At 46.0% G+C, this 24584-nt stretch overlaps 1 protein-coding gene and 1 long non-coding RNA gene across 2 annotated transcripts; one reads left to right on the forward strand and one right to left on the reverse strand.

Annotated features, from left to right (window-relative positions):
- Positions 1–535: 535 nt before the first annotated feature.
- LOC140709486 (uncharacterized) lies at positions 536–1911 on the reverse strand. Its single transcript, XR_012090010.1, has 2 exons — positions 1843–1911; positions 536–700 (listed from the first exon to the last, which is right to left on the reverse strand). It is a non-coding gene; the product is annotated as an uncharacterized lncRNA (long non-coding RNA).
- On the forward strand, positions 538–23026 carry LOC103247264 (serine--tRNA ligase, cytoplasmic). Its single transcript, XM_073008520.1, is given in 14 exon segments — positions 538–639; positions 1825–1951; positions 3039–3127; positions 7373–7443; positions 12271–12351; positions 13324–13345; positions 13348–13478; positions 15107–15250; positions 15856–16011; positions 19753–19974; positions 20519–20648; positions 21248–21405; positions 22103–22232; positions 22604–23026. Coding segments are annotated over 13 exon segments (1608 nt in total). The 5' UTR covers positions 538–639; positions 1825–1835; the 3' UTR covers positions 22762–23026.
- Positions 23027–24584: the final 1558 nt, after the last annotated feature.

Below are 24584 nucleotides of genomic sequence, written 5' to 3' on the forward strand. Positions count from 1 at the left end.
CCGGAGTCCTTGGGAATACCGGACGTGATCTTCTTTTATAGGTGAAGATGAGAGGCTAGGCTACTGCAAGTGAAACCTAGGACTCCTCCATAATTTCTGCTGCATCCCTCCCTCTCTAGTCACCTACTGCTTATCAAGCCAGAACATGTCTGAGTCTAGCAGATCTGCCCAGTCATGATAGCTAAAGGCTGGGAGTTCCTGATCCCAGCTTCTTGGATATTATTGGAGCAGATCTGCCCTAGAGGCAAGGAGAAATATTGGATGATCTGCAGTGGACTTCCCTTCCAGCCTAAGCAGGCTCCAGTGGATGCTAGCCATGACTTTCCTAAACCAGGGCATTTCCCCCTTGACTACATATTGTTGATCCCCACCCTTTCCACGTATAAACCAAGGCCTGTGCACTCCTTGTGTGCCAGGCTAAAGCCCAAGTCCCGACTTCCCCAGCAAGGGAATTGCTCCATGCGGATTTCACTTGGTGGCTGTCCAGGAACACAGCTGAGTGACTCATTCCCCCATGGGGGCTGGCTTTCTCTGCAGGTCCAATGATGTGACCCAGTCCTGTAGTTCTGGGAGATCAACCATCATCCGTGTCAAGTGCAGTCCACAGAAAACTGTCCCTGGAAGTTTGTCGCTGCCAGGGTAAGCCCTGCAAAGGAGTGTGACGAAGGCCAAAATCTCCCTTCCTTGAAGTCATTCCATCCTGAGATCCAGAGATTAGTGAAAAGGAGAAAAAAGAAAAGAGTTAGAGATCCATTAATGGGCTCTTAGGGGCAGAGTCATGGCCGCAGACCCTCAATCTTCATATGCCAAGAATGGGGTAGAAGGAAGAGTGAAAGCTACTCTCATATTCCTGGTCCATTATGGTGGCAGCTGCGTAGCATAGTAACCAGCAGCTCGGCTGAGAGCCAGATTGAATCATCTCCTCCACTAACTAGCTATGTTATCATGGCTACATTTCTTACCTTCTTTAGGTCTCTTGTTTCCTTATCTGTAAAAATGGGCATAATGCTAAATTCCCTCAGCGGGTTGTTTTGAGGATGAAATGAGACAAGGAAACTTTAGGACGTTTCATGATCTCTGGCTATTATGAGGATTAGTAAAGGTTTAGGGATCCTAGGAATCTCTCTGCAATGAAAATACCCAGTTCTGAGTTTAATAGCTGAGTGAACTAAATCAAAAATTTCCAAATGACTATGACCACAGGACAGCCCCTCCCCTCCCCGCATAACAGCAACTAACATCTTGACGGGCGCTGGCGTCTCGAGGAAGACATTTTGGATATGCTGCGCCTACACAACTCACTGGGGAGATGGGGAGCAAAGCAGGGCGTCTTGACCCAGTAGTGGTGTCTGAGTGTCAAATCGCTGTTCTGGCCGTTGTAAACATCACAATAAAGTACATAATAGGTATCCATGACCGGAAGCTCATTCCTGAACCCCACCTCAACTCCAATCCCATCACCAGGAAGCTGCATCAAAGTGGCTATTGCAAATGTCACAAGTCTGTGGGGAGGACAGGAACCTCAAAGGGGTTGTTGGGACGGCCGTGCTAGAGCTCAGACACCTTACCATAGCTCTCATACGATGTCAGCAAAAACATAAACAGGCAGAGGGTGGAGAGCCCACTGGAGGCCAGGAAGGCCTCTTATCAGTGAAATCAGAGATCAAAACCTGTGTTAAGGACTAGTTGGAAGGATCCTGGTAGGGCTAACGGTTTGGGCAGGGAGAGGGTGAATCAGGCAAGCTATGAGACAACAGGACCCCAACCAGATCTTCCCCACCAGTCCAGCCAGTGAGAGCTCAGGCCTCTTTTCTGCTTTGCTAGAACGTGCTCGGATGGGACCTGTGATGGCTGAAACTTCCACTTCCTGTGGGAGAGTGCGGCTGCTTGCCCGCTCTGCTCAGTGGCTGACTACCATGCTATCGTCAGCAGTTGTGTGGCTGGGATCCAGGTGGGTTTCCCTCTGATCGGGCACTCCTACGAGAGAAGGGAATGAGAGACCTGAGTTCCTTGTTTTTCTCCCCAACAGAAGACTACTTACATGTGGCGAGAACCCAAGCTATGCTCTGGTGGCATTTCTCTGCCTGAGCAGAGAGTTGCCATCTGCAAAACCATAGATTTCTGGCTGAAAGTGGGCATCTCTGCAGGCACCTGTACTGCCATCCTGCTCACCGTCTTGACTTGCTACTTTTGGAAAAAGAATCAAAAGTACATGATGTGGTATTGGAGTTTGGGGATAGACAGGGTTGGATTATTGATCAGGGAGAATATCTGAAAGTATAAATTAATGGGATTTTCTCTGGAATTGGCTACAGACTCTGTGACTCTGGCCAGAGACTTGTTAAACCACTTATCCAGTGCATGGTATGGTTATCCTGACTCCTGAACAGGATGGTACCACGTAGCAATCTATAAATGGATGTTAAATTCTCAAAAGCAAAGAATATCCTTAATTTGTTATTCTTAACAATACAGAGAATGACATTAAGATTTTCATATTTCTTTTTTTTTTTTTTTTTTTGAGACGGAGTCTCGCTGTGTCACCCAGGCTGGAGTGCAGTGGCACCATCTCGGCTCACTGCAAGCTCCGCCTCCCGGGTTCATGCCATTCTCTAGCCTCAGACTCTGAGTAGCTGGGACTACAGGCGCCCGCCACCACGCCTGGCTAGTTTTTTGTATTTTTAGTAGAGACGGGGTTTCACCGTGTTAGCCAGGGTGGTCTCGATCCCCTGACCTCGTGATCCACCGGCCTCGGCCTCCCAAAGTGCTGGGATTACAGGCTTGAGCCACCGCGCCCGGCCTAGATTTTTATATTTCTATTAAACTTTGAGATCACAGAAACAGGCTTAAGGAACAAAGATCACTGAACTGGGAACCAAGATTCCTTCTAGTCCCGCAGCCCTGACACCATTTTACCATGCTTCATTCTCCTTACCCATGGCATGGAAATAGGACCTGTTTTAGCCCAACCGCTCTACCTCTTTCCCCCTTATTCGCACGTTTTGGGATATTGTCTTTCCCATCCTCCTGTTTTATAGACTAGAGTACAAGTACTCCAAGCTGGTGATGAATGCTACCCTCAAGGACTGTGACCTGCCAGCAGCTGACAGCTGTGCCATCATGGAAGGTGAGGATGTGGAAGACGACCTCATCTTTACCAGCAAGAAGTCACTCTTTGGGAAGATCAAATCATTTACCTCCAAGGTAGGGGGCCTGGCCAGTGCACTGAGGTCAGCCTGGGCGTGGTGAACCACCACGCCCAGCCCCAAAATTATATTTTCAACATATAATCAGTGTTTTTAAATTACTGAAACTAGCCTGGCAGGGTGGCTCACGCCTGTAATCCCAGCCCTTTGGGAGGCTGAGGCGGGTGTATCACCTGAGGCCAGGAGTTTGAGATGAGCCTGACCCACATGGTGAAACCCCGTCTCTACTAAAAATACAAAAATAATTAGCCGGGCGAGGTGGCGGGCGCCGGTAGTCCCAGCTACTCCGGAGGCTGGCGCAGGAGAATGGCGTGAACCCGGGAGGCAGAGGTTGCAGTGAGCCGAGATCGCGCGGTGGCACTCCAGCCTGCAGGACAAAGTGAGACTTCATCTGGAAAAAAAAAAAAATTACTGAAACTACTGAGATATTTTACTTTTTTTTTTTTTTTGTACAAGTTCTCAAACTCCAAAGTGTGTTTCACACTTAAAGCACCACTCTGGGGGCCGGGCGCGGTGGCTGAAGCCTATAATCCCAGCACTTTGGGAGGCCGAGACGGGCGGATCACTGGGTCAGGAGATCGAAACTATCCTGGCTAACACGGTGAAACCCCATCGCAACTAAAAAAAAAAAAATACAAAAAACTAGCCGGGCGAGGTGGTGGGCGCCTATAACCCCAGCTACTCCGGAGGCTGAGGCAGGAGAATGGCGTGAACCCGGGAGGCGGAGCTTGCAGTGAGCTGAGATCTGGCCACTGCACTCCAGCGTGGGCGACAGAGGGAGACTCTGTCTCAAAAAAAATAAAAATAAAAATAAATAAATAAATAAATAAAAAGCACCACTCTGTTCAGGTGCTCATTTCAAATTTCAAATGCTAATAGTCACACGGTATTGAAAGCTACTATATTGGACAGTACAGCTTTAAAACATAAAAATCCAAATTTCTGAATACACTTTACAAAGTCCCCCATGCCTTCCTGGCCTCGCCGTCTACACTCCCCGCACAGGACCTCCGCTCTTTGCTCTAGCTTGTTACTGCTGCTCCTAGACTTTCAGGTTCAAGTGATTCTCCTGCCTCAGTCTCCTGAGTAGCTGGCACTACAGGTGCGTGCCACCATGCCCAGCTAATTTTTGTATTTTTAGTAGAAATGGGGTTTTCACCATGTTGGCCAGGATGGTCTCGATCTCTTGATCTCGTGATCTGCCCGCCTTGGCCTCCCAAAGTGCTGGTATTACAAATGTGAGCCACTGCGTCCGGCCGCATTTTTCTTAATCATGAAATATTGAATGCTTTCTCCTTGAGGTTAGGAACAAGACAAGTATGTCTGTTATCACCTCTTCTAATCAACATCATGCCAAAGGTTCCAGGCAGTATGAATAAGGCAAGAAACAGAAATAAAAGATTGGAATGGAAGAAACTGTCATTATTTGCAGATCACTTGATTGTGTATGCAGAATCTGAACTATTAAAATTAAATAACTTTAACAAAATCACTGGATACAATACAGAGAATCAAAGGTACTTCTATATAAAAGTAACCACGTACATAGAGATACACCTAATAAATAACATTTAAGACTCATACACTGAAAACTATAAAATATTGCTGAGAGAAACTAAAAATAATGAAGGGATATACTATATTCATTGATTGAAACATTCAGCATTGTTACAATATCCGGTTTTGTTTTATTTTCTTTTTGTTTCTTTTCTTTTTCTCTTTTGCAATAGTCTTGTTCTGTCACCCAGGCTGGAGTGCAGTAGAATGATCTCGGCTCACTGCAGCCTCTGCCTCCTGGGATCAAGTGATCCTCTCACTTCAGCCTCCCAAGTAGCTGGGACCACAGGCACACGCCACCATGCTCAGCTAATTTTTGTATTTTTTTTTTTTTTTTGTAGAGACAGGGTTTTGCCACGTTGCCCAGGCTGTGGTCTCGAATTCCTGGGCTCAAGCGACCCACCCACTTCAGCCTCCCAAAGTGCTGGAATTACAGGCATGAGTCACCACACCTGGCCTTATTTTCTTTTATGCTCCCAATACCTACCCTGGTGCCTTGCAAATAGGAAGGAATCTCAGAATGATTATAGATTTACAAGAAGTTGGAAAAATAGTAGAAAGGTCCTGTTTTCCCCAATGATAACATCTTATTTAACTCTAGTACAATATTAAAACCAAGAAATTGACATTGCTACAATCCACAAACCTTATTCAGATTTTGCCAGTTTTATACATGTGTGTGTGTAGTTCTGTGCAATCTTACCATGTGTAAATTTGCGTAACCACTGCCATGCTCAAGATACAGAACTGTTTCATCACCACAAAGATCCTTCTTGTTGTCTCTTTGTAGTCTACTCCCTTTGCCCTCCATTTCACCCCAGCAACTACTAATCTATTATCCATCTCTATAGTTTTATCAATGTGAATAAGTGAATGAGAAAATAGTGATATCATTTTGCATCAAGTTTTGTTAAAGAGATATCAAAGAGGAAAGCTCCTTGGTAAAACCTTAAAGAATGGCTCTGTAGGTGCTATCTCATTTGTAGTCATCAACTTTGCCTCTTAAAAGCTTGAGTTTGGCTGGATGCCATGGCTCACACCTGTAATTCTAGCACTTTGGGAGGCCAAAATGGGTGGATGGCTTGAGCCCAAGAATTTGCGACCAGCCTGGGCAACACAGCAAAACTCCATGTCTGCAAAAAATAAAAATTAAAAAAATTAGCTGGGTGTGGTGGTGCACACCTATAGTCCTAGCTGCCTGGGAGGCTGAGGTGGGAGGATCACTTGAGTCCAGGAGGCAGAGGTTGCAGTAAGCTGAGGTCGTGCCACTGTACTCCAGCCTGGGTGACAGAGTGAGACCCTGTCTCAACAATAACAAGAAAGCTTGTGCTTGAATTTTATCATATTGCCCCTAATGTTCAGATTCAAGAGGTCCAGTTTTTTTTGTTTGTTTGTTTTTTTGAGATGGAGTATCACTCTGTCGTCCGGGCGGGAGTGCAGCGGCCGGATCTCAGCTCACTGCAAGCTCCGCCTTCCAGGTTCATGCCATTCTCCTGCCTCAGCTTCCCGAGTAGCTGGGACTACCGGCGCCCGCCACCTCGCCTGGCTAGTTTTTTGTATTTTTTAGTAGAGACGGGGTTTCACCGTGTTAGCCAGGATGGTCTCGATCTCCTGACCTCGTGATCCACCCGTCTCGGCCTCCCAAAGTGCTGGAATTACAGGCTTGAGCCACTGCACCCGGCCCCCCAAGAGGTCCAAATTTTACCAATCAGAGTTAGACTGATGATCCATGATACCAATATATTAATTTGGGCCAATAATGTTGATTAGTTAGTGCACTGTCTTCCCCCAAAAGAAACCAAATTATAAGAGACTAAATTACTCTCAAGGCTGCCAGATGAGCATTGTATCAAAGTAAAAGGGTAACATTAGCCATTTCTAGCATGGAGAGGTAGCAATCATGACTGCACTCTTTATAGAGTCTTGTGCATAGCACCTAGTTTCCTTAAATGAGTTTTAAGATAATTGGGCAGGTTAGTTACTTGAGTGTCTTCCAAGTTTTCCAGATGTATCACTCTATAGTGGTGTCATACATGTTATGATACTTTTAAATTTTAACCTCAGAATGGTCTTTTCCTTGTCACCAAATGCTGGGGACACCATTGTAGTCACCATTGTATGCCAACTACATTTAGGGCTCTAAAGTTCTAAGATTAGGCCGGGCACGGTGGCTCACGCCTGTAATCCCAGCACTTTGGGAGGCCAAGGTCAGGAGTTTGAGACCAGCCTGGCCAATATGGTAAATCCCCGTCTCTTCTAAAAACACAAAAATTAGCTGGGCGTGGTGGCGGGCACCTATAATCCCAGCTACTCGGGAGGTTGTGGCAGGAGAATAGCTTGAACTTGGGAGGCAGAAGTTGCAGTGAGCCGAGATTGCACCACTACACTCCAGCTTGGGCAACAAGAGCGAGACGCCGTCTCCAAAAAATAATAATTAATAAATAAATAAATAAAGCTCTAAGAGTTCATAACTTCATGAGGCAGATCCTTCAGCTCTGCTGGCATTTAGGCCTTAACCTGAGATCAGTACTAAGAAGTCAAGATCAGGAGAAGGGAGTATCTTAATTATGGGCATTTCTTTGGTATATTCTTGGATTCTTTATTCCTAGGTAGATTTCGGGCAGACAACTTGAACAAGCTGAAGAACCTATGCAGCAAGACGATCGGGGAGAAAATGAAGGTAAGAGAACTGAGGAACAAACAGCCGTGAGAGCTGTGAGAGCTTGAGCGGAGATATTTGATCTTGCTCTTAGCTAATGTTCACAGAAGTTCTAACTCTACAAGAACTTGTTTAAGTCTACAAGATGTTCAATTTCTTACCAAAGGGGAACATATTATTTTAAAAAGATAGGGAGGCAGGGAACTTGGAGGCACTTTCATATACTTTACCACAAGTCCATCTTCTGTGTTCAGGTAAGATTCTTTGTTGTCTAGCCGTTTGTTGTCTATTCTGTTCTTACATTAGAAATATAAATTCCATCAGTCATCTTTTTTATGGCAGATTTCCGATTTGTCGTCTCAGTGTAGTTGTGCTCCATAATGAAAACAGTACAGATTCAGAGTTCAAATCTTGCTACGTTATGTGACTTTTAGGCAAGTTAATGTCTGAGCCTCAGTTTTCTCATCTATAAAATGACAATGCTAAAACCTATAGAATGGAATTGTTAGAACTTTTTTAAAAAATTTAAACACCGCCGGGCGCGGTGGCTCAAGCCTGTAATCCTAGCACTTTGGGAGGCCGAGACGGGCGGATCACGAGGTCAGGAGATCGAGACCATCCTGGCTAACATGGTGAAACCCCGTCTCTACTAAAAAATACAAAAAACTAGCCGGGCGCGGTGGCGGGCGCCTGTAGTCCCAGCTACTCGGGAGGCTGAGGCAGGAGAATGGCGTGAACCCGGGAGGCGGAGCTTGCAGTGAGCCGAGATCGGGCCACTGCACTCCAGCCTGGGCGACAGAGCGAGACTCCGTCTCAAAAAAAAAAAAAAAAAAAAAAAAAAAAAAAAAAAAAATTTAAACACCAAGCAATAGTTATGGATAGAACAGGCTAAATTTCTTTCAAATGTAGAAAATTTGGCATACCGTCAAGAACATGTAGTTGTTCAGCAATTGTGAGTTACAATGAATGGCAAGTAATGTTACTGGCCTTCATCCAAAAAAAATCCTTCCTATGCCTGAAAAATATCACGTTTCAGCTCAGCTTTTGCTTTGGTATCCAGAATAGTTCATGTTTTTAACCCTTCTTCAAAAATACCTGTTTAGCCCCTTAATCATATTACATTACATATTATAGCTAGGTACAGTAGCTCACGCCTGTAGTCCCAGCACTTTGGGAGGCCAAGGTGGGCAAATTGCTTGAGCTCAGGAGTTTAAGACCAGTCTGCACAACATGGTGAAACCCCGTCTCTACAAAAATAAAATAAAACAATTAGCCAGGCTTGGCGGCCGGCGCCTGTAGTTCCAGCTACTCAGGAGGCTGAGGTGGGAGATCACTTGAAGCCAAGAGGTAAAAGTTGCAGTGAGCCAAGATTGCGCTACTGAACTCCAGCCTGGGTTTCCAGTGAAACCCTGTCTCAAAAAAAAAAAAAAAAAATGAATTAATTAAATGCACTTTCAATCTAGGTAACTTTTAAGTTGTAAACCTCAAAACTAAACAACAACAACAAAAAACATTATAGAACTTTGGAACCACACCAGTAAGGAGCATAAAAAGATGACCTTGGGATTCTAGCACCTTACTCTTGGCTTCATGACAGTCGGCATCTTTCTCTTTGACAATATTTTGTTAAACTTTCAGCGTGTAACACTTTTAGCTGTGGAAAGTGGTATTGATAATCATCCAGTTTCTTTCTGTGGGACTTAGTCATTTGCATGCGAGAGACCCCATACTTATGTTAATTCCCATACATACTCCTCCCTGGGTGTTCTTTGGGACCTATGTACAGTCAGTGCCAGCTGGGTATTTTTTGTAGCAAGAAGATGGGATTGTGAGTGTTGTCATTTACAATAACATTCTTAGATCTGATTTTGTTGCTAGCCATGCAGGCAGTGTTCACTCCCGCTGCCATTGAAATGGTAATGATAGTGCTTTAATTTGTAGAGCACTTGAAAACATTCAGATACTTTCACAGACATCTCATTTTGGTTTTGATCCTTACTGCAAAGCTGGAGTGCAGATAGTACATTTGTCAGCCCTATTTAATGGGTAAGGGAATCGGCTTAGGAAATTAAAGAGCTTGCTTAAAATCATACTCTAACTTAGTTGCAGAGCCAAACCTTGAGCTCTGAACTTGAATTTGCTGCCCTGGGGGACTATCAAATAGCAAGGGAGCCTGGTAACTGTCTTGCTAACGTATCACCCTGCCTGATGCCATTGCAAATATCTTGAGATTTAGTCCATTTTTTCCCTACCTGTGTAGTCTGTTTGTTCTTATCAAGACTCATTCTGATAGTTTCAGATTTTTCCAACTTTTTTTCCTTTTTTTTGAGACAAAGTCTTGTTTTGTTGCCCAGGCTGGAGTGCAGTGGCACAATCATGGCTCACTGCAACCTCAACCTCCTGGGCCCAAGCAGTCCTCCTGCCTCAGCCTCCCTAGTAGCATGCCACCACACTCGGCTAATTTTTTTTTTTTTCGTAGAGATGGAGTCTCCCTATGTTGCCACTGCACCTGGCCAGATTTTTCTAGCTTTTTAAGATGATTTTTCTCTGAGTCACTGAAGGGTGTGAGTGGAGTTATGGTTAGAATTTTGATCATATGAGAATGTGTAATGAACCTAAAGGATTTCTATGCTTTACATTTAGGAGATTTAGTCCTTTTGTTCTTTCTTTCTTTCTTTTTTTGAGACAGTGTCTTGCTCTGTTGCCCAGGCTAGAGTGCAGTGGCATGATCATAGATCACTGCAACCTCCAACTCCTTGGCTCAAGCGGTCCTCCCACCTCAGCCTCTTAAGTAACTAGGACTATAGACACATGTTACTGTGCCTGGCTAATTTTTTAAAGTCACCCAGGCTGCAGCATAGTGGCACAAGCATAGCTCACCACAGCCTCTAATTCCTGGGCTCATGCAATCCCCCCGCCTCATCCTCCCAAGTAGCTGAGAGTACAGGTATACTCCACTATGCCTGGCTAATTTAAAATATATATATTTATATATTTAGATATGGGATCTCACTCTACTGCCCAGGCTGGTTTTGAACTCTTGGGCTAAAGTGATCCTCCCACCTCAGCCTACCATGTAGCTGGGATTACAGTTGCAAGCCACTATACCTGGTTATACTTTGTTTTATTTATACTTACAAAGCAGATGCTAAATATTCTTATGCAAGTTTTGTTGAAGTCTCATATATCTTACTATAATGGCCTTTGACTAACTTTCTTTAACTTTTTTTTTTTTTTGAGACAGAGTCTCGATCTGTGGCCAAGGCTGGAGTGCAGTGGTGCGATCTCGACTCACTGCAGCCTCCGCCTCCCAGGTTCACTCTATTCTCCTGTCGAGTAGCTGGGACTACAGGCATCTGCCACAATGCCTGGCTAATTTTTTCATGTGTGTTTTTGGTAGAGATGGGATTTCACCATGTTAGCCAGATGGTCTCTATCTCCTGACCTTGTGATCCGCCTGCCTCGGCCTCCCAAGTGCTGGGATTACAGGCGTGAGCCACTGTGTCCGGCCAACTCTTTTTTTTTTTTTTGGAGACGGAGTCTCACTCTGTCACCCAGGCTGGAGTGCAGTGGCATGATCTTGGCTCACTGCAACCTCCGCCCCCGAGTTCAAGTGATTCTTCTGCCTCAGCCTCCCGAGTAGTTGGGATTACAGGTGTCTGCTACCACACCTGCCTAATTTTGTATTTTTAGTAGAGAAGGGGTTTTACCATCTTGGCCAGGCAGGTCTTGAACTCCTGACCTCATGATCCACCTGCCTCAGCGTCCCAAAATGCTGGGATTACAGGCATGAGCCACAGGGCCCTGCCAACTCTTTTTAATTTAAGAAGAATTTAACTCTTTAAGTGATCTTCTTAAATTCACCTGGTTTTGTGCAAGGATTACAAGTGATGATTTAGCAGAATTATCATACAGAAGGACGAGAAGAGAAACTAGAGAGAACGAAATCCAGCCCTGGTTATACCCCTGCCATTGTGTCAAATTGCATTGATTGTTCTAAACTTAGTTCCAGATCCTGTGACTTTTTGTTTGTTTGTTTTCCTTGGCTGTCTGATATGTCATCGCTCCATCCATCTTTCCCCCTTAGCCTCAATGCTGGGTTTGTTGTTAGCAGGTAGATAAGAATCTACACTTGGGGTGGGTGCAGTGGCTCATGCCTGTAATCCCAGTACTTTGGGAGGCCAAGGTGGGGGATCACTTGAGACCAGGAGTTTGAGATCACCCTGTCCAACATAGTGAAACCCTGTCTCTATTAAAAATACAACAACAACAAAAAAATCCAGACGTGGTGGTGCACTACTATAATCCCAGCTACTTGGGAGGCTGAGGCAGGAGAATCACTTGAAACCGGGAGGTGGAGGTTGCAGTGAGCCAAGAGCACACCAACTGCACTCCAGCCTGGGCGACAGAGTGAGACTCCGTCAAAAAAAAAAAAAAGAATCCACACGCAGGTGTGTCTGCCCCAGGGCTTGCTCCTGAGCACTGCGCTGCCTCTCCCGGGCTTGTAGCTCATGAGCATTTCAAATCAATTCTCTTCTGATTCCTATGAGGACCTGCGCACAGGGAGTGACATTCTTCTCGTATTCTTCAGGATGTTAATTCTCTGACCCAGACAGATTAATTGATTTTAGGATCAAAAAGCTATTAAGTGGCAGCATAGGGGCTTGACACTTTGACTTCTGGCTTCCAGTGTACTAATTTTTTTCCTACATGTTGTATCTTTTAGAAAAATTTATGTAGGAAGTTCTGTGATTCGTTTATATAATACGTTAATTTGGTGTTTACTTTATAAAACAATGCCAGAGATTTTCTTTTATTGATTTGTGTTGGGTTTTTTCCTTCCTGCAGAAAAAAGAGCCAGTGGAACATGATGAGTCTGTCCCAGAGAATGTGTTGAATTTCGATGACCTTACTGCAGACGCTTTAGCTGTAAGTTAGAGTCCTTTTCTAAGTTAGGATCTCTGCTGTTTTGTCTTAATTTTATTCCTAGACAGCAAGTGCTCACACGCTGCTGCACACAGCATTGTGACATCCTTTCATTTCTGCTGCTGGGAAATGTCCCCACCCATTCTAGTTATATTCTATATTTGAGTATTTATTAGACAGCGGAGATGGAGACAGATGGAGTGGGAGAGTCAAGGGTAGGAAGAATAGAAAAAGGAAAGGAACTGTGTTTGGTTTATATAGCTCCATTTTCTACCCTTTGTTACACAAAGGCAAGAAACTTCAACTTACTGTAATACAGTAAATATTTAGTGCGCTAGGCAAGAGGAGTAATTTTTGAGTTTTTTAGTCACTGAACCCTTTCTTGAAACCCTTAACATATAGCAAGAACATAAACCAAAAAAGCAAAGTTGCTGTGCTTGAAGGGCTCGGATTGGGGGCCTGAGCCTGCCTGGCCCTACTGCTAAAGCACTCGCCTCAAAGAAGTAAGAGCACAGTTTGAAACAGCTGCAATACAGAATCCAAAAATATGCTTCAGACAAATCTCTTACTCCTAATAAATTTATAATCTCCCTAGAGAACAGTTAAATGCAGCACATCAATAGAGTGCTAAATTGGTTCAGTCAAGAAAATCAGAAACTGCAGATTAAGGGAAAGTTCTCATAAGAGCGGCAGTACTAACATTTCTGCGATGTATGGGAACAATAGGAGTGGCCAGAACTATCCATCTCTGCCTCAAGCACCACCAAGGAAAAATGCCGATGGATTTGTAGAGCAAGACTGTATATATCCGTGTGTGAAATCAATCTCAGTTCTTAAAAGTCTTCGTTTCCAGTTTTTAAAATGCTATCGCAAGGGCTCTCTTTAGAGCACAACAGTGTTAGGGCAACCAAATCTTATTCCTGTGCTGTCCTTGCCTCGCTGTCCTGCTTATGGGCCTGGCCTGTTCATCTACAGAACCTGAAAGTCTCACAAATCAAGTCCGATTCCTCATTGACGAAGCCATCCTGAAGTGTGAAGCGGAGCGGATAAAGCTGGAAGCAGAGCGATTTGAGAACCTTCGAGAGATTGGGAACCTTCTTCACCCTTCTGTGCCCATCAGTAATGATGAGGCAGGTGGCTGTGCTGCAGCAGGAGGCGGCCTTAGGTGGCTGCTGTCTCTGCAGGGGCGGGGACCAGAGGAGATCTGTGGAACACTGGCACTCTCTGTCAGAAGCAGGTTCTTTGTATATTCCCTCTGTCCACCAATTGAGAATTGCAGGAGTCAGATCCTTGTCTGATTGGGAAGTAGCAGAGACAGCAGGTAGGAGGAGACTCCTGGCACAGAAATCTCTTCTAAATAGGGCTGCTGTCCTCCACTGCAGTTGCCCGTGGTAGCAGGCGTCTCGTAGGAGGGATCTGCTAAATCAACCTAACCCCCTCACCCACACCCCGCTGAGAAGCTGCGGGTCGAAGGGAAATCTGCATGATAAAGGTTTCCTGCTGAGCGGGAGCTTCCCCTGCACAAAGCTGCTCTGAGCCCAGCCTTTGTTCCCTGACACCCCAGCAGGGCCCATCTGTGCCTCTTTCATTCATTCCCTGGTGAACATTAAACTCACTGCAGGCTGGGGTGTGCAGGAGGATGCAGAGCACAGACCATGAGCAGACTCAGGAGGTCAGGGCCCTGAGTCCGCCCTCATGTGGCCCTGGGACCAATGAGAGCCTGGAAAAAAAAAAATCTACATTCTCCTCCGCACTCCAGGCAATGTCGATTGTCTGGGAAGAGTTGTCCTTGTGCAGGATTTGAGAGGTCATTTAAAAGGGTAAAAAACAAAACAACAACAACAACAACAAAAACGAGACAATACTGTAGACCTCTTGGAAAATCATCATTCCCAGTTTCATGGCTAGAATTACTTCTCAAACTTTGTAAGTTATTACTTCTCCATTGAGTAGCAAGTTGCCTTCTCTAGTTATGAGACACAGTAGTGTTTAAGTTAAGCAATGACGTTACAAAGCGAAGTTGTTCATGAAATAAAGTTTGGAAATATGGAGGTTGTAGAATTAAGAAATCATATATCAAGCTTGGCGCGGTGGCTCACGTCTGTAATCCCAGCACTTTGGGAGCCCTAGGCAGGGGAATCACTTGAGCTCAGGAGTTCGAGACCAGACTGGGCAACATGGCACAACCCCATCTCTACAAAAAATACAAAAATTAGCCGAGCATAGTGTCGCACACCTGTCTGTAGTCCCAGCTAAGGCTGAGGTGGGAGGATCACTGGAGCCTGGAAGGTTGAGGTTGCAGTGAACCAAGATTGTGCCACTGCACTCCAGCCTGGATGACAGAGTAGTAAGACCCTGTCTGAAAAAAAAATAGTAATAATAATTTAATTTAGCCAGGCGCGGTGGCTCAAGCCTGTAATCCCAGCACTTTGGGAGGCCGAGACGGGCAGATCACGAGGTCAGGAGATCGAGACCATCCTGGCTAACACGGAGAAACCCCGTCTCTACTAAAAAATACAAAAAACTAGCCGGGCATGGTGGCTGGTGCCTGTAGTCCCAGCTACTCCGGAGGCTGAGGCAGGAGAATGGCATAAACCCGGGAGGCGGAGCTTGCAGTGACCTGAGATCCGGCCACTGCACTCCAGTCTGGGTGACAGAGCGAGCCTCCATCTCAAAAATAATAATAATAATAATAATTTAAGAATAAAAAAATTAAATCATATGTCATGTATCTTTCTTGCTTGCTCTGTTTCCTTAGGATGCGGACAACAAAGTAGAGAGGATTTGGGGTGACTGTACGGTCAGGAAGAAGTACTCTCATGTGGACCTGGTGGTGATGGTAGATGGCTTTGAAGGCGAAAAGGGGGCCAAGGTGGCTGGGAGTCAAGGGTATTTCTTGAAGGTAAGAGCTGGGAACCAGTGAGGATAGGATTATAAAGAAGAAACAAAATTTTTTTTTTTTTTTTTTTTTTTTTGCAGAGAAACATAACCTACTTAAAGAGGCCCCCAAATCTACCAGTTGTACTTGCCTTTCTGCAAATGTATTGGCAATTAGATGCAATTCTCTTTCTAAAGCAAGAGAGGGCTTATCAGGATTCCACAGAACAAAAGCCACTAAGTGGTCCTCCATAATGAATGTATGTTTTGCTGACTGAATCAGAACAGTCTCTGCCTTTAAGTAGCTCAGTATAATTGGATAGTCAGACAAGTAACAAAGAATCAAAATCCACTGTCAGAAGCACTGTGGTTTGTGTAGGCCCAAAGTACTTTGAGAACATCAAGAGAATTCTCTTAACTGTGTGTCTGGATAGTTTGCTGGGCTTCAGTGTTCAGAATGAATCTCAAGGTTCAGAATGTCAGTTGCTGTGATCTGTGGTCTTTTTTTGGCCTCCTGTGTGCCCCTGGGTAGTCCTGTTCTGTCGGCCCAGGTGCCTTTGGGTGTCAGTGCTAGCTGAACATGACAGTGACAAGACCCAGTCACACAGTTCTGTGTCTCTGCTCCTCTAGGGGGTCCTGGTGTTCCTGGAACAGGCTCTCATCCAGTATGCCCTTCGCACCTTGGGAAGTCGGGGCTACACTCCCATTTATACCCCCTTTTTCATGAGGAAGGAGGTCATGCAGGAGGTGGCACAGCTCAGCCAGTTTGATGAAGAACTTTATAAGGTGAGTAGCCTGGGTCAGGTGGCAGAATGACTTAAGTTATGTAGCTTAACTTCAGTGATGCAAAGTGGTGCTGTCCAATAGGACTTTCTGCGATGATGGAAACGTTCTATATCTGTGACTCTTGAGCACTTAAAATGTGGGTGATACAACGGAGGAAGCACATTTTATATTTTAATTAATTTTAACTTAAATATGTAGCTAATGACTACCATATTAGACAGTGCAGCTGCAGAGCCTCTTTTACCTTTCCCTGGGTAATCTGTATGATGAATCTAAATCAAGTATACTTCAACACCATGAGCTTAGAAAAGAAGCCCATTCCTTGGGTGCTTGGACAAAAGGAAATTACAGAAGTGGCACTGATCTCCTAGCCCACTTCCTGTGTCCTCCCACTCCTCACCCCAGACTGGAAGCTTCCACAGGGTGAGACATACTTGCCTTGGGATGGAGGTGGCTTCCAGTTTGTGGCTGCTTCTCAACCACGGACCATGTCAGGGAGAGCCAGACAATTCAAGTCAAGGTTCAGAAGGTCAATCTGATCAACTGGCTCTAACACCAACAACAGCACCCCACTCTGTGTTCGGCACTCAAGATTTCTAGAGCGTCTCTGCTAACAGCTGTCCAATGCAGCAGTGTCTACTATTCATTTGCTCCTCCCTTTCAACTCTTCTGTCAGAAATAGAGACTTAGTTCCTACTGGCTTATTTCCTCTCCAGACAGTGGAGGTAGTTAGACAACTGCTGCTGGACTCATCTAATTTATATAGGGAGATAGTTCAGTAATTAGAACAATCTTTCCATTGTTTCTGTTGATGAGGTAAAAGTTAAGTTTTCATTCAAGACGCACTGGGAAACAAAGTGTTCTCTCTAAACCCTGAGCATTAGTGTGACCTTGACCTCCTCCCTCTCTGCTTTCTTTTAACGAAGGGAGGAATGTGTTCCTTTACTGGCTAAAACCTGTTTTACCTTTTCTTTCTTTTTCTAATTTCAACCCGTAAGATTAGATAATCATTAAAGAGCATTCGAAATATCCACTGCAGGTGACACTAGGGAGAAACCTATGTGGAGTATTATGGAAATTGTTAGGTAGCCGGTGCTCCCTGAGTCCTGCGTTCTCCATCTCTTATCCAGACGCTTCTTGGACCCACAGGCAGGAAGAATCACAGGTTTCAATAGTGAAGAATTTTGGCTGGTACTTCTTGTCTGATAAAAACCTCAGTTCTGGAGAATGAACATAGCGCTGCCCAATAGAACTCTCTGCACTGATGGAAATGTTCTGGGTCTGCATGATGCAGCATGGCAGCCATGAGCCACGTGTGACTTGAGCACTGAAAATGTGGCTGATGCAACCGAGGAACTACATTTTAATTTAATTTAATTTGTTTTTATTTTTATTTTTTAATTAATTTCCTCTATAGAGACAGGGTCTCACTATGTTGCCCAAACTGATTTCAAACTCCCGGGCTCAAGCAATCCACCCGCCTCAGCCTTCCAAAGTGTTGGGATTATAGGTGTGAGCCACGACGCCCAGCCCAATTTAATTGAAATAGTCATATGTGGCTGGCTATACCATGTTAGGCTGCACAGCCCTTGAGCTTTCCTATGTTGTATGTGAATGGCCCCACAGTGGCTACATTCCTACTGCCAGGTAGCGAGGTAGTTTTCCAGGCTCTAAACACTGACCCAGAGGAACCTTTCTTCCTGTTTGTTTTTTTTTTTTAATTAAAATACTGCTACATAACAGAAAATTTAGAAATGGCAGAGGGAATTACCTGCTTTCCCATTGACCTAATATAACAATTGTCATCTTAAAATATTCACTTTGGGATTTTTTTCATATATATGTTGTTTTCACATACTTATAATTGCCATGTACATAAATTGCCTTTTTACTTAGCATTATTTTTTATTTTTATTTTTATTTTTATTTTTATTTATGTATTTATTTTTTGAGACAGAGTCTCACTCTGTTGCCCAGGCTGGAGTGCAGTGGCACGATCTTGGCTCACTGCAACCTTTGCCTCTTGGATTGAAGTGATTCTTGTGCCTCAGCCTCCCGAGTAGCTGGGATTACAGGCGTCGCCACCATACCTGGCTGATTTTTTTTTTTTTTTTTTAAGACGGTGTCTCACTCTTTCACCCAGGCTAGAGTGAAGTGGCATAATCTTGGCTCACTGAAGCCTCCACCCACCAAGTTCAAGCGATTATCCTGCCTCACCCTCCTAAGTAGCTGAGACTACAGGCATCCACCACCATGCCCGGCTAATTTTTTTTTTATTTTTTTATTTTTTTATTTTTAGTAGAGACGGGGTTTCGCCATGTTGGCCAGGCTGGTCTCCAGCTCCTGACCTCAGGTGAACCACCCGCCTCGGCCTCCAAAGTGCTGGGATTACAGGTGTGAGCCATCGCGCCCAGCCACACCTGGCTAATTTTTGTATTTTTAGTAGTGATGGGGTTTCACCAAGTTGGCCAGGCTGGTCTTGAACTCCTGACTTCAGGTGATCTGCCTGCCTAGGCCTCCCAAAGTGCTGGGATTACAGGCATGAGCCACCGTGCCCGGCAGCCTTTTTATGTAGCATTATATCAAAAGTATTTTTCTGTGTTACTGCATGGTCTTCATTTTTATGGTTGTATAGTATTACATAAATAATGTTACAGTGAATTTTGTCCTGTCTGAACTTTCTTTTTTTTTTTGCATTATTTTCTTTAGCTGAACAGCAAAGTACATTCTTTAAGGATCATAACCACTAACCTATAAGTACCAAGAAAGCAGAGACTGGTGTCCCTTTTTGCTCCACATCGGTGTTTAGTAAACGCCTCACAAGGATTAATTTATGTGGCTACCAGCAGAGGTATATTGCATACCTGCCAGCATTGACCATTATTCATCATGGATGAGTTTTCTTTTTTTTTTTTTTTTTTTTTTTTTGAGACGGAGTCTCGCTCTGTCGCCCAGGCTGGAGTGCAGTGGCCGGATCGCAGCTCACTGCAAGCTCCGCCTCCCGGGTTCCCGCCATTCTCCTGCCTCAGCCTCCCGAGTAGCTGGGACTACAGGCGCCCGCCGCCTCGCCCGGCTAGTTTTTTGTATTTTTTAGTAGAGACGGGGTTTCACCGTGTTCGCCAGGATGGTCTCGATCTCCTGACCTCGTGATCCGCCCGTCTCGGCCTCCCAAAGTGCTGGGATTACAGGCTTGAGCCATTATATAAGTTGAAAATAGCCGGGCACAGTGGCTCACACCTGTAATCCCAGCACTCTAGGGGGCTGAGGCAGGTGGATCACCTGAGGTCAGGAGTTCCAGATCAGCTTGGCCAACATGGTGAAACCTTGTCTCTACTAACAGTACAAAAATTAGCCAAGCATGGTGGCACGTGCCTGTAATCCCAGCTACTCAGGAGGCTGAGGCAGGAGAATCACTTGAACCTGGGAGGTGGAGGTTGCAGTGAGCCGAGATTGTGCCACTGCACTCCAGTCTGGGCAACAGAGTGAGACTCTGTCTCAAAAGAAAAAAAAAGATAAGTGGAAAATATTCTTTCCTCTTAATTTGCATTTCTTTGATCTCTGTCTGGGACCCCAAGGTGGACTGAGCCTTTCCTTTATCTTTTTAGTATTCTCTCCCCACTCACAGGCAGGGATTAAAGGAAGTTTTTCCTGCACTATCACTGATATCTTTCTTGTGGTTTCTTATTCTAGCCAAGGTCCTCCCCTCTTCCTCTTAACTGGTATAGCTCCTTCCTTCCACAGGTGATTGGCAAAGGCAGTGAAAAGTCTGATGACAACTCCTATGATGAGAAGTACCTGATTGCCACCTCAGAGCAGCCCATCGCTGCCCTGCACCGGGATGAGTGGCTCTGGCCAGAGGACCTGCCCATCAAGTATGCTGGCCTGTCTACCTGCTTCTGTCAGGAGGTGGGCTCCCATGGCCGTGACACCCGTGGCATCTTCCGAGTCCATCAGTTTGAGAAGGTGAGTAGATGGGTCAGGGTAAGGAGTGGACCTTTCTCTCTCTCCAGAAGGGTTAGACGAGAGATGGGATCTGTGTTGCTGAGGCCCATCCTGGCTCCAGCTTTTCCTCTCATTGCTTACCTCTGTGTTTCTGGGGAAGTGCATGCTGGAGTGGCGGGGAGTATCCACCCTGAAGCCAGGCTGTGGATTTGCCACTCACCAGCTGTGTAACATTGGGCAAAATACATAAGCCCCCAGTGCTCCATTTCTGCCTTTGTACGAAGAGGATAACAGTAACGGTGCCTGCCTCACCAGGCCTACTGTGGCCTGTTGTGAGGATGATCCCAGTCAATATATATAAAGCACTCAGAACAGGGCTGGCACGCATATGTGAAGCTCGCACCATAAGCATTTGCTCTTGTGGTCCACTCCCAGTTGCTGCGGGCCCAGCCTCGTCTGCCTCCCAGTGGTGTGGAAACGGGTCTTCATGGCAAGGATGTCTCCCACTTCAGTTGTTTATTCACCCTATACCACTGTCACCATCTCTTTGGGTCCCTCTCTGCAGATTGAACAGTTTGTGTACTCATCACCACATGACAACAAGTCGTGGGAGATGTTTGAAGAGATGATTACCACCGCAGAGGAGTTGTACCAGTCCCTGGGCATTCCTTACCACATCGTGAATATTGTCTCAGGTATGGGACCCAGCCTCTTCCCAGCCTCCCTTTCCTGCATCCCACAGACGCCACCCTCACCAGCTGAGCTGCCACACAGAGAAACAGATCACAAGTCGAGTCATTGCCCACATTAATTAAAATATTACCCCCTTCTCACTGGGGAGTATTTGGTGTTAAGAATATCTGGATATGGCCGGGCGCAGTGACTCACACCTATAATCCCAGCACTTTGGGAGGCCAAGACGGGCAGATCACGAGGTCAGGAGATCGAGACCACCCTGGCTAACACGGTGAAACCCCGTCTCTACTAAAAATACAAAAAACTAGCTGGGCGAGGTGGCGCGCGCCTGTAATCCCAGCTACTTGGGAGGCTGAGGCAGGAGAATGGCGAGAACCCAGGAGGCGGAGCGTGCAGTGAGCCAAGATCACGCCACCGCACTCCAGCCTGGGCGACTGAGCAAGACTCCGTCTCAAAAAAAAAAAAAAAAAAGAATATCTGGATGTGATTTCACTTCTGGAGACAGGACATGAATTAAAGAATTCTCCAGGCTTGCTAAAGGTTAGCCTTCTGAAATACCATCCCTCCTTCATGAGTTCTAGGGGTTTTTTCCTTACAGGTTCTTTGAATCATGATGCCAGTAAGCAGCTTGACCTGGAGGCCTGGTTTCCGGGCTCAGGAGCCTTCCGTGAGTTGGTCTCCTGTTCTAATTGCACGGATTACCAGGCTCGCCACCTTCGAATCCGATATGGGCAAACCAAGAAGATGATGGACAAGGTAGATGGCCCCCAGGGGAGGTGGGAAGCAGAACCTTCAGTACACGGCTCGTCCATCTTATTTCTCAGCCTTTGGGGTACACTGGTCCCCAGCATCATGGGAAAATCTGAGCTTCTCAATCTAGACCAAAAAGGGAATCTGAAAATGCCTTCTACTGAGTCAGGAGTGAGTTCTTTTAGCTAGAAACTTGAATCTAGCTCTCTTCTATAAGGTAATTCTAGCTTTTCTCTTTCTGGCTTTGTTTTTCTTAACTCCAGAGAAAGAATAATCTCCATTTATCTACACAGAACAAGTTGGAGGCTTCCCTCTTCTCACCCAAGAAGGTCTGGGTTGTAAGCTGCTCTCTTCAAACCCAATTTTCAGGCCCTACTCTTTTCCAAGTCAGGGGCTTGAAAGGGGTGAAAAGGAAAGGCCACAATAGTAGTTTCTTCCTTCCCTCAAAGGGCCCAACTCCTCAAAATACCAGAAGCTACCACTTGTCACTCATGGAGACATGAGGGATCTTTCTGCAGTTATCTAACAGGCAATAAATACCAACTAATTCAAATTCAGAAAAAAGTTGCTAAGGGGTCGAACCCATCATTTTGATTTGGACAGTTGTGGTTGGGGAAGTCTGGTTGAATGGATGGTTCCTGGCCATCAGTAAGAACAGCTGAGAGTTGAGCCCGACTTCTCCTCTGGGACCCTGTCTTTCCAGGTGGAGTTTGTCCATATGCTCAATGCTACCATGTGCGCCACTACCCGTACCATCTGCGCCATCCTGGAGAACTACCAGACAGAGAAGGGCATCACTGTGCCTGAGAAATTGAAGGAGTTCATGCCGCCAGGTAAAACTCCCAGCTCATCTCATCACCCTCCTCTTTTCTGTCTTCACACTCTTCAAAATAGCAGGCCCCTTTCAGGATATACCAGGTTTTTTTGTTCAGACACAGCCCCTGAAACTCTTATCTGCCCTCTCGGGCTGGGCAGGGCAGGGGGCCTGGTTGAGAAAGTAGCCAGTGCAGGTATGATACTGAAATGCTGCTAAGATTCAGACTAGGGAAGAAAAGAATAAAGGAAACCGGTGCCTATCAAAGGGACCCCTCTGTTCAAAGGGATCATTGTCTTGTTGAATTCTCCCCAGAGGTCTTAGGGCTTTGACTTGCTGAGAAACAATAGGTCTCAGCAAGAGACCTATTGGTTGACTCTTCCCTCCCAGGACTGCAAGAACTGATCCCCTTTGTGAAGCCTGCGCCCGTTGACCAGGAGCCATCCAAGAAGCAGAAGAAGCAACATGAGGGCAGCAAAAAGAAAGCGGCAGCAAGAGACGTCACCCTAGAAAGCAGGCTGCAGAACATGGAGGTCACCGATGCCTGAACATTCCTGCGTCCCTGTTCGCTTTCATTTCTGTCCGCTGAGATCTCAGAGCCTGCCCAACAGCAGGGAAGCCAAGCACCCATTCATCACCCTGCCCCCTTCTGACTGCGTAGCTGAGAGGGGAGCAGTGCCGTGTACCACACAGATGTTCCTGTCTCCTTGCATGGGCATAGGAACCCATCACTGATGACTGATGAAACCATGCAATAAAGCATCTCTGGGGAGAGCTTAGGACTCTTCCTCAGTCTTCTTCCTGGGGCTTGAACCCTGCCTCTGATGGTTCTCCCTGATACACACTTCTGCTTTTCCTTCCAAATTAGGCTACTCCCTCCAGTTAGCAAGTCACAGAGCCTTTGAACAGGTAGGTGAAGGGAGGGGTACTTAGAAAAGGCTCAAGGGGCAGGTGGAAAATGGAGTCTGAATCACACAAGCTTGCAGGGCAAGGGCCAGGATCCTCCTTTACAAATATGTTCCTGCTTGAAATCATTGAGGTAGGACTGGCGTAGAGCCAGAACGGTTTTAAAAGCCTCTTAGCACTTCTGATCCCTACAAAGGACTCCGTGGAAAGGGAGAGGCTGTATTTAATCCAGAAGAGCCCCTAGCTTCTATCCCTAGCACAGGTTGGGGACTGATTAACAGCAGTTTCTCTCGTTACAGCCACCCCTACATGGGGAGACCAACTGCATACTATCTTGCTGCTGCACCTCCAAAGGACAGAGATAGCCAGCAGGGCAGAGGAGAGGAGAAAAATCCTGTAGTCCCTTTGTGGAGCTCCCACTGTTGCCCTAATAGCCAGTTCCTTTTGCAGGGGAGGCTGATGTTCAGGCTGTTTATTTACCTGCTGCCTTTCATCTGCAATCTACAAACCCTCTACTTTAATAACAGCTTCTGTTCATTTAGTGCCTCTCTCCTAGGAGGTTAAAATACTCCCTATAGGTGATCTCTTTTATCTTCGTGATGGTCCCAGAAGGTAGGGTGGGGGACATGATTATATGATTATGCCTGTTCCATCCTTTGGAAGACAGAAATACAAGGATGGTAAGGGAGATGAGACAATGTGGCCTGGTGGAGGTCGGAAGTCCTGACTCCTCGGCAGTGCTTTATGTTTCTTTGGGAGGTTGAGAGCTGGAATGTGAACTGGGCTGTCACTTAGGAGCCTTTATCTCACCTCAGCTTCCTTAGTCCCTGAGCAGTGACTTCCCTGGGCCTGCTGGAGCATGGTACCAAGGAAAAAGGGGCCATGTGCTCCGTTTTCCACTGAGGGCTTGGGATTGAGCCCATTAATCTTGCTACTGGAAACCCTGTCAAAACTGAGGTAGGTGTGTGAAAGGGTGACAGTGGCTCTCTTGTCTTGCCTGGCCATGCCAGCTGGGGGCTCACAGGCAGACCCAAGCAGCCTGCCTGGGCTATATATAGCCCATTGCCCCAGCTCTGGGATAACAAAGCCGGGACAAGGGGACAAAGCAAGCTTCTCCCATTTGTAATTCAGAAGGACCACAAACTCACATTCCTGTGGCCTCAACTATTTGGTTTGAAGAAAGGCAGCTTACACAGTGAGCAGGAGGCTAGCTTTGCCCCACCCCCATACCATTCCAGAAGCCCACTGGGAACTCTCACAGGGCCCTGAACGCCCCTCCTCTGCCTTAGAAGTCCCTACAGCTGCCTGCTCCACTCCCCAGGTCTACCTGCTTTGGCTCCTGGTGCCTGTGACCTTCCTACCAATAGGAGGCTCTGCTTTCTGCCATGGCCCTGAGAGCTCTGTGGGAGGGCAGAAGCTGGGACTCTGAGTCTCTGGGGACCCAGCTGACTTACCTGCTGGAGCT

This window comes from Chlorocebus sabaeus, chromosome 20 (assembly GCF_047675955.1).
Source record: "Chlorocebus sabaeus isolate Y175 chromosome 20, mChlSab1.0.hap1, whole genome shotgun sequence".
NCBI lineage: Eukaryota > Metazoa > Chordata > Mammalia > Primates > Cercopithecidae > Chlorocebus > Chlorocebus sabaeus.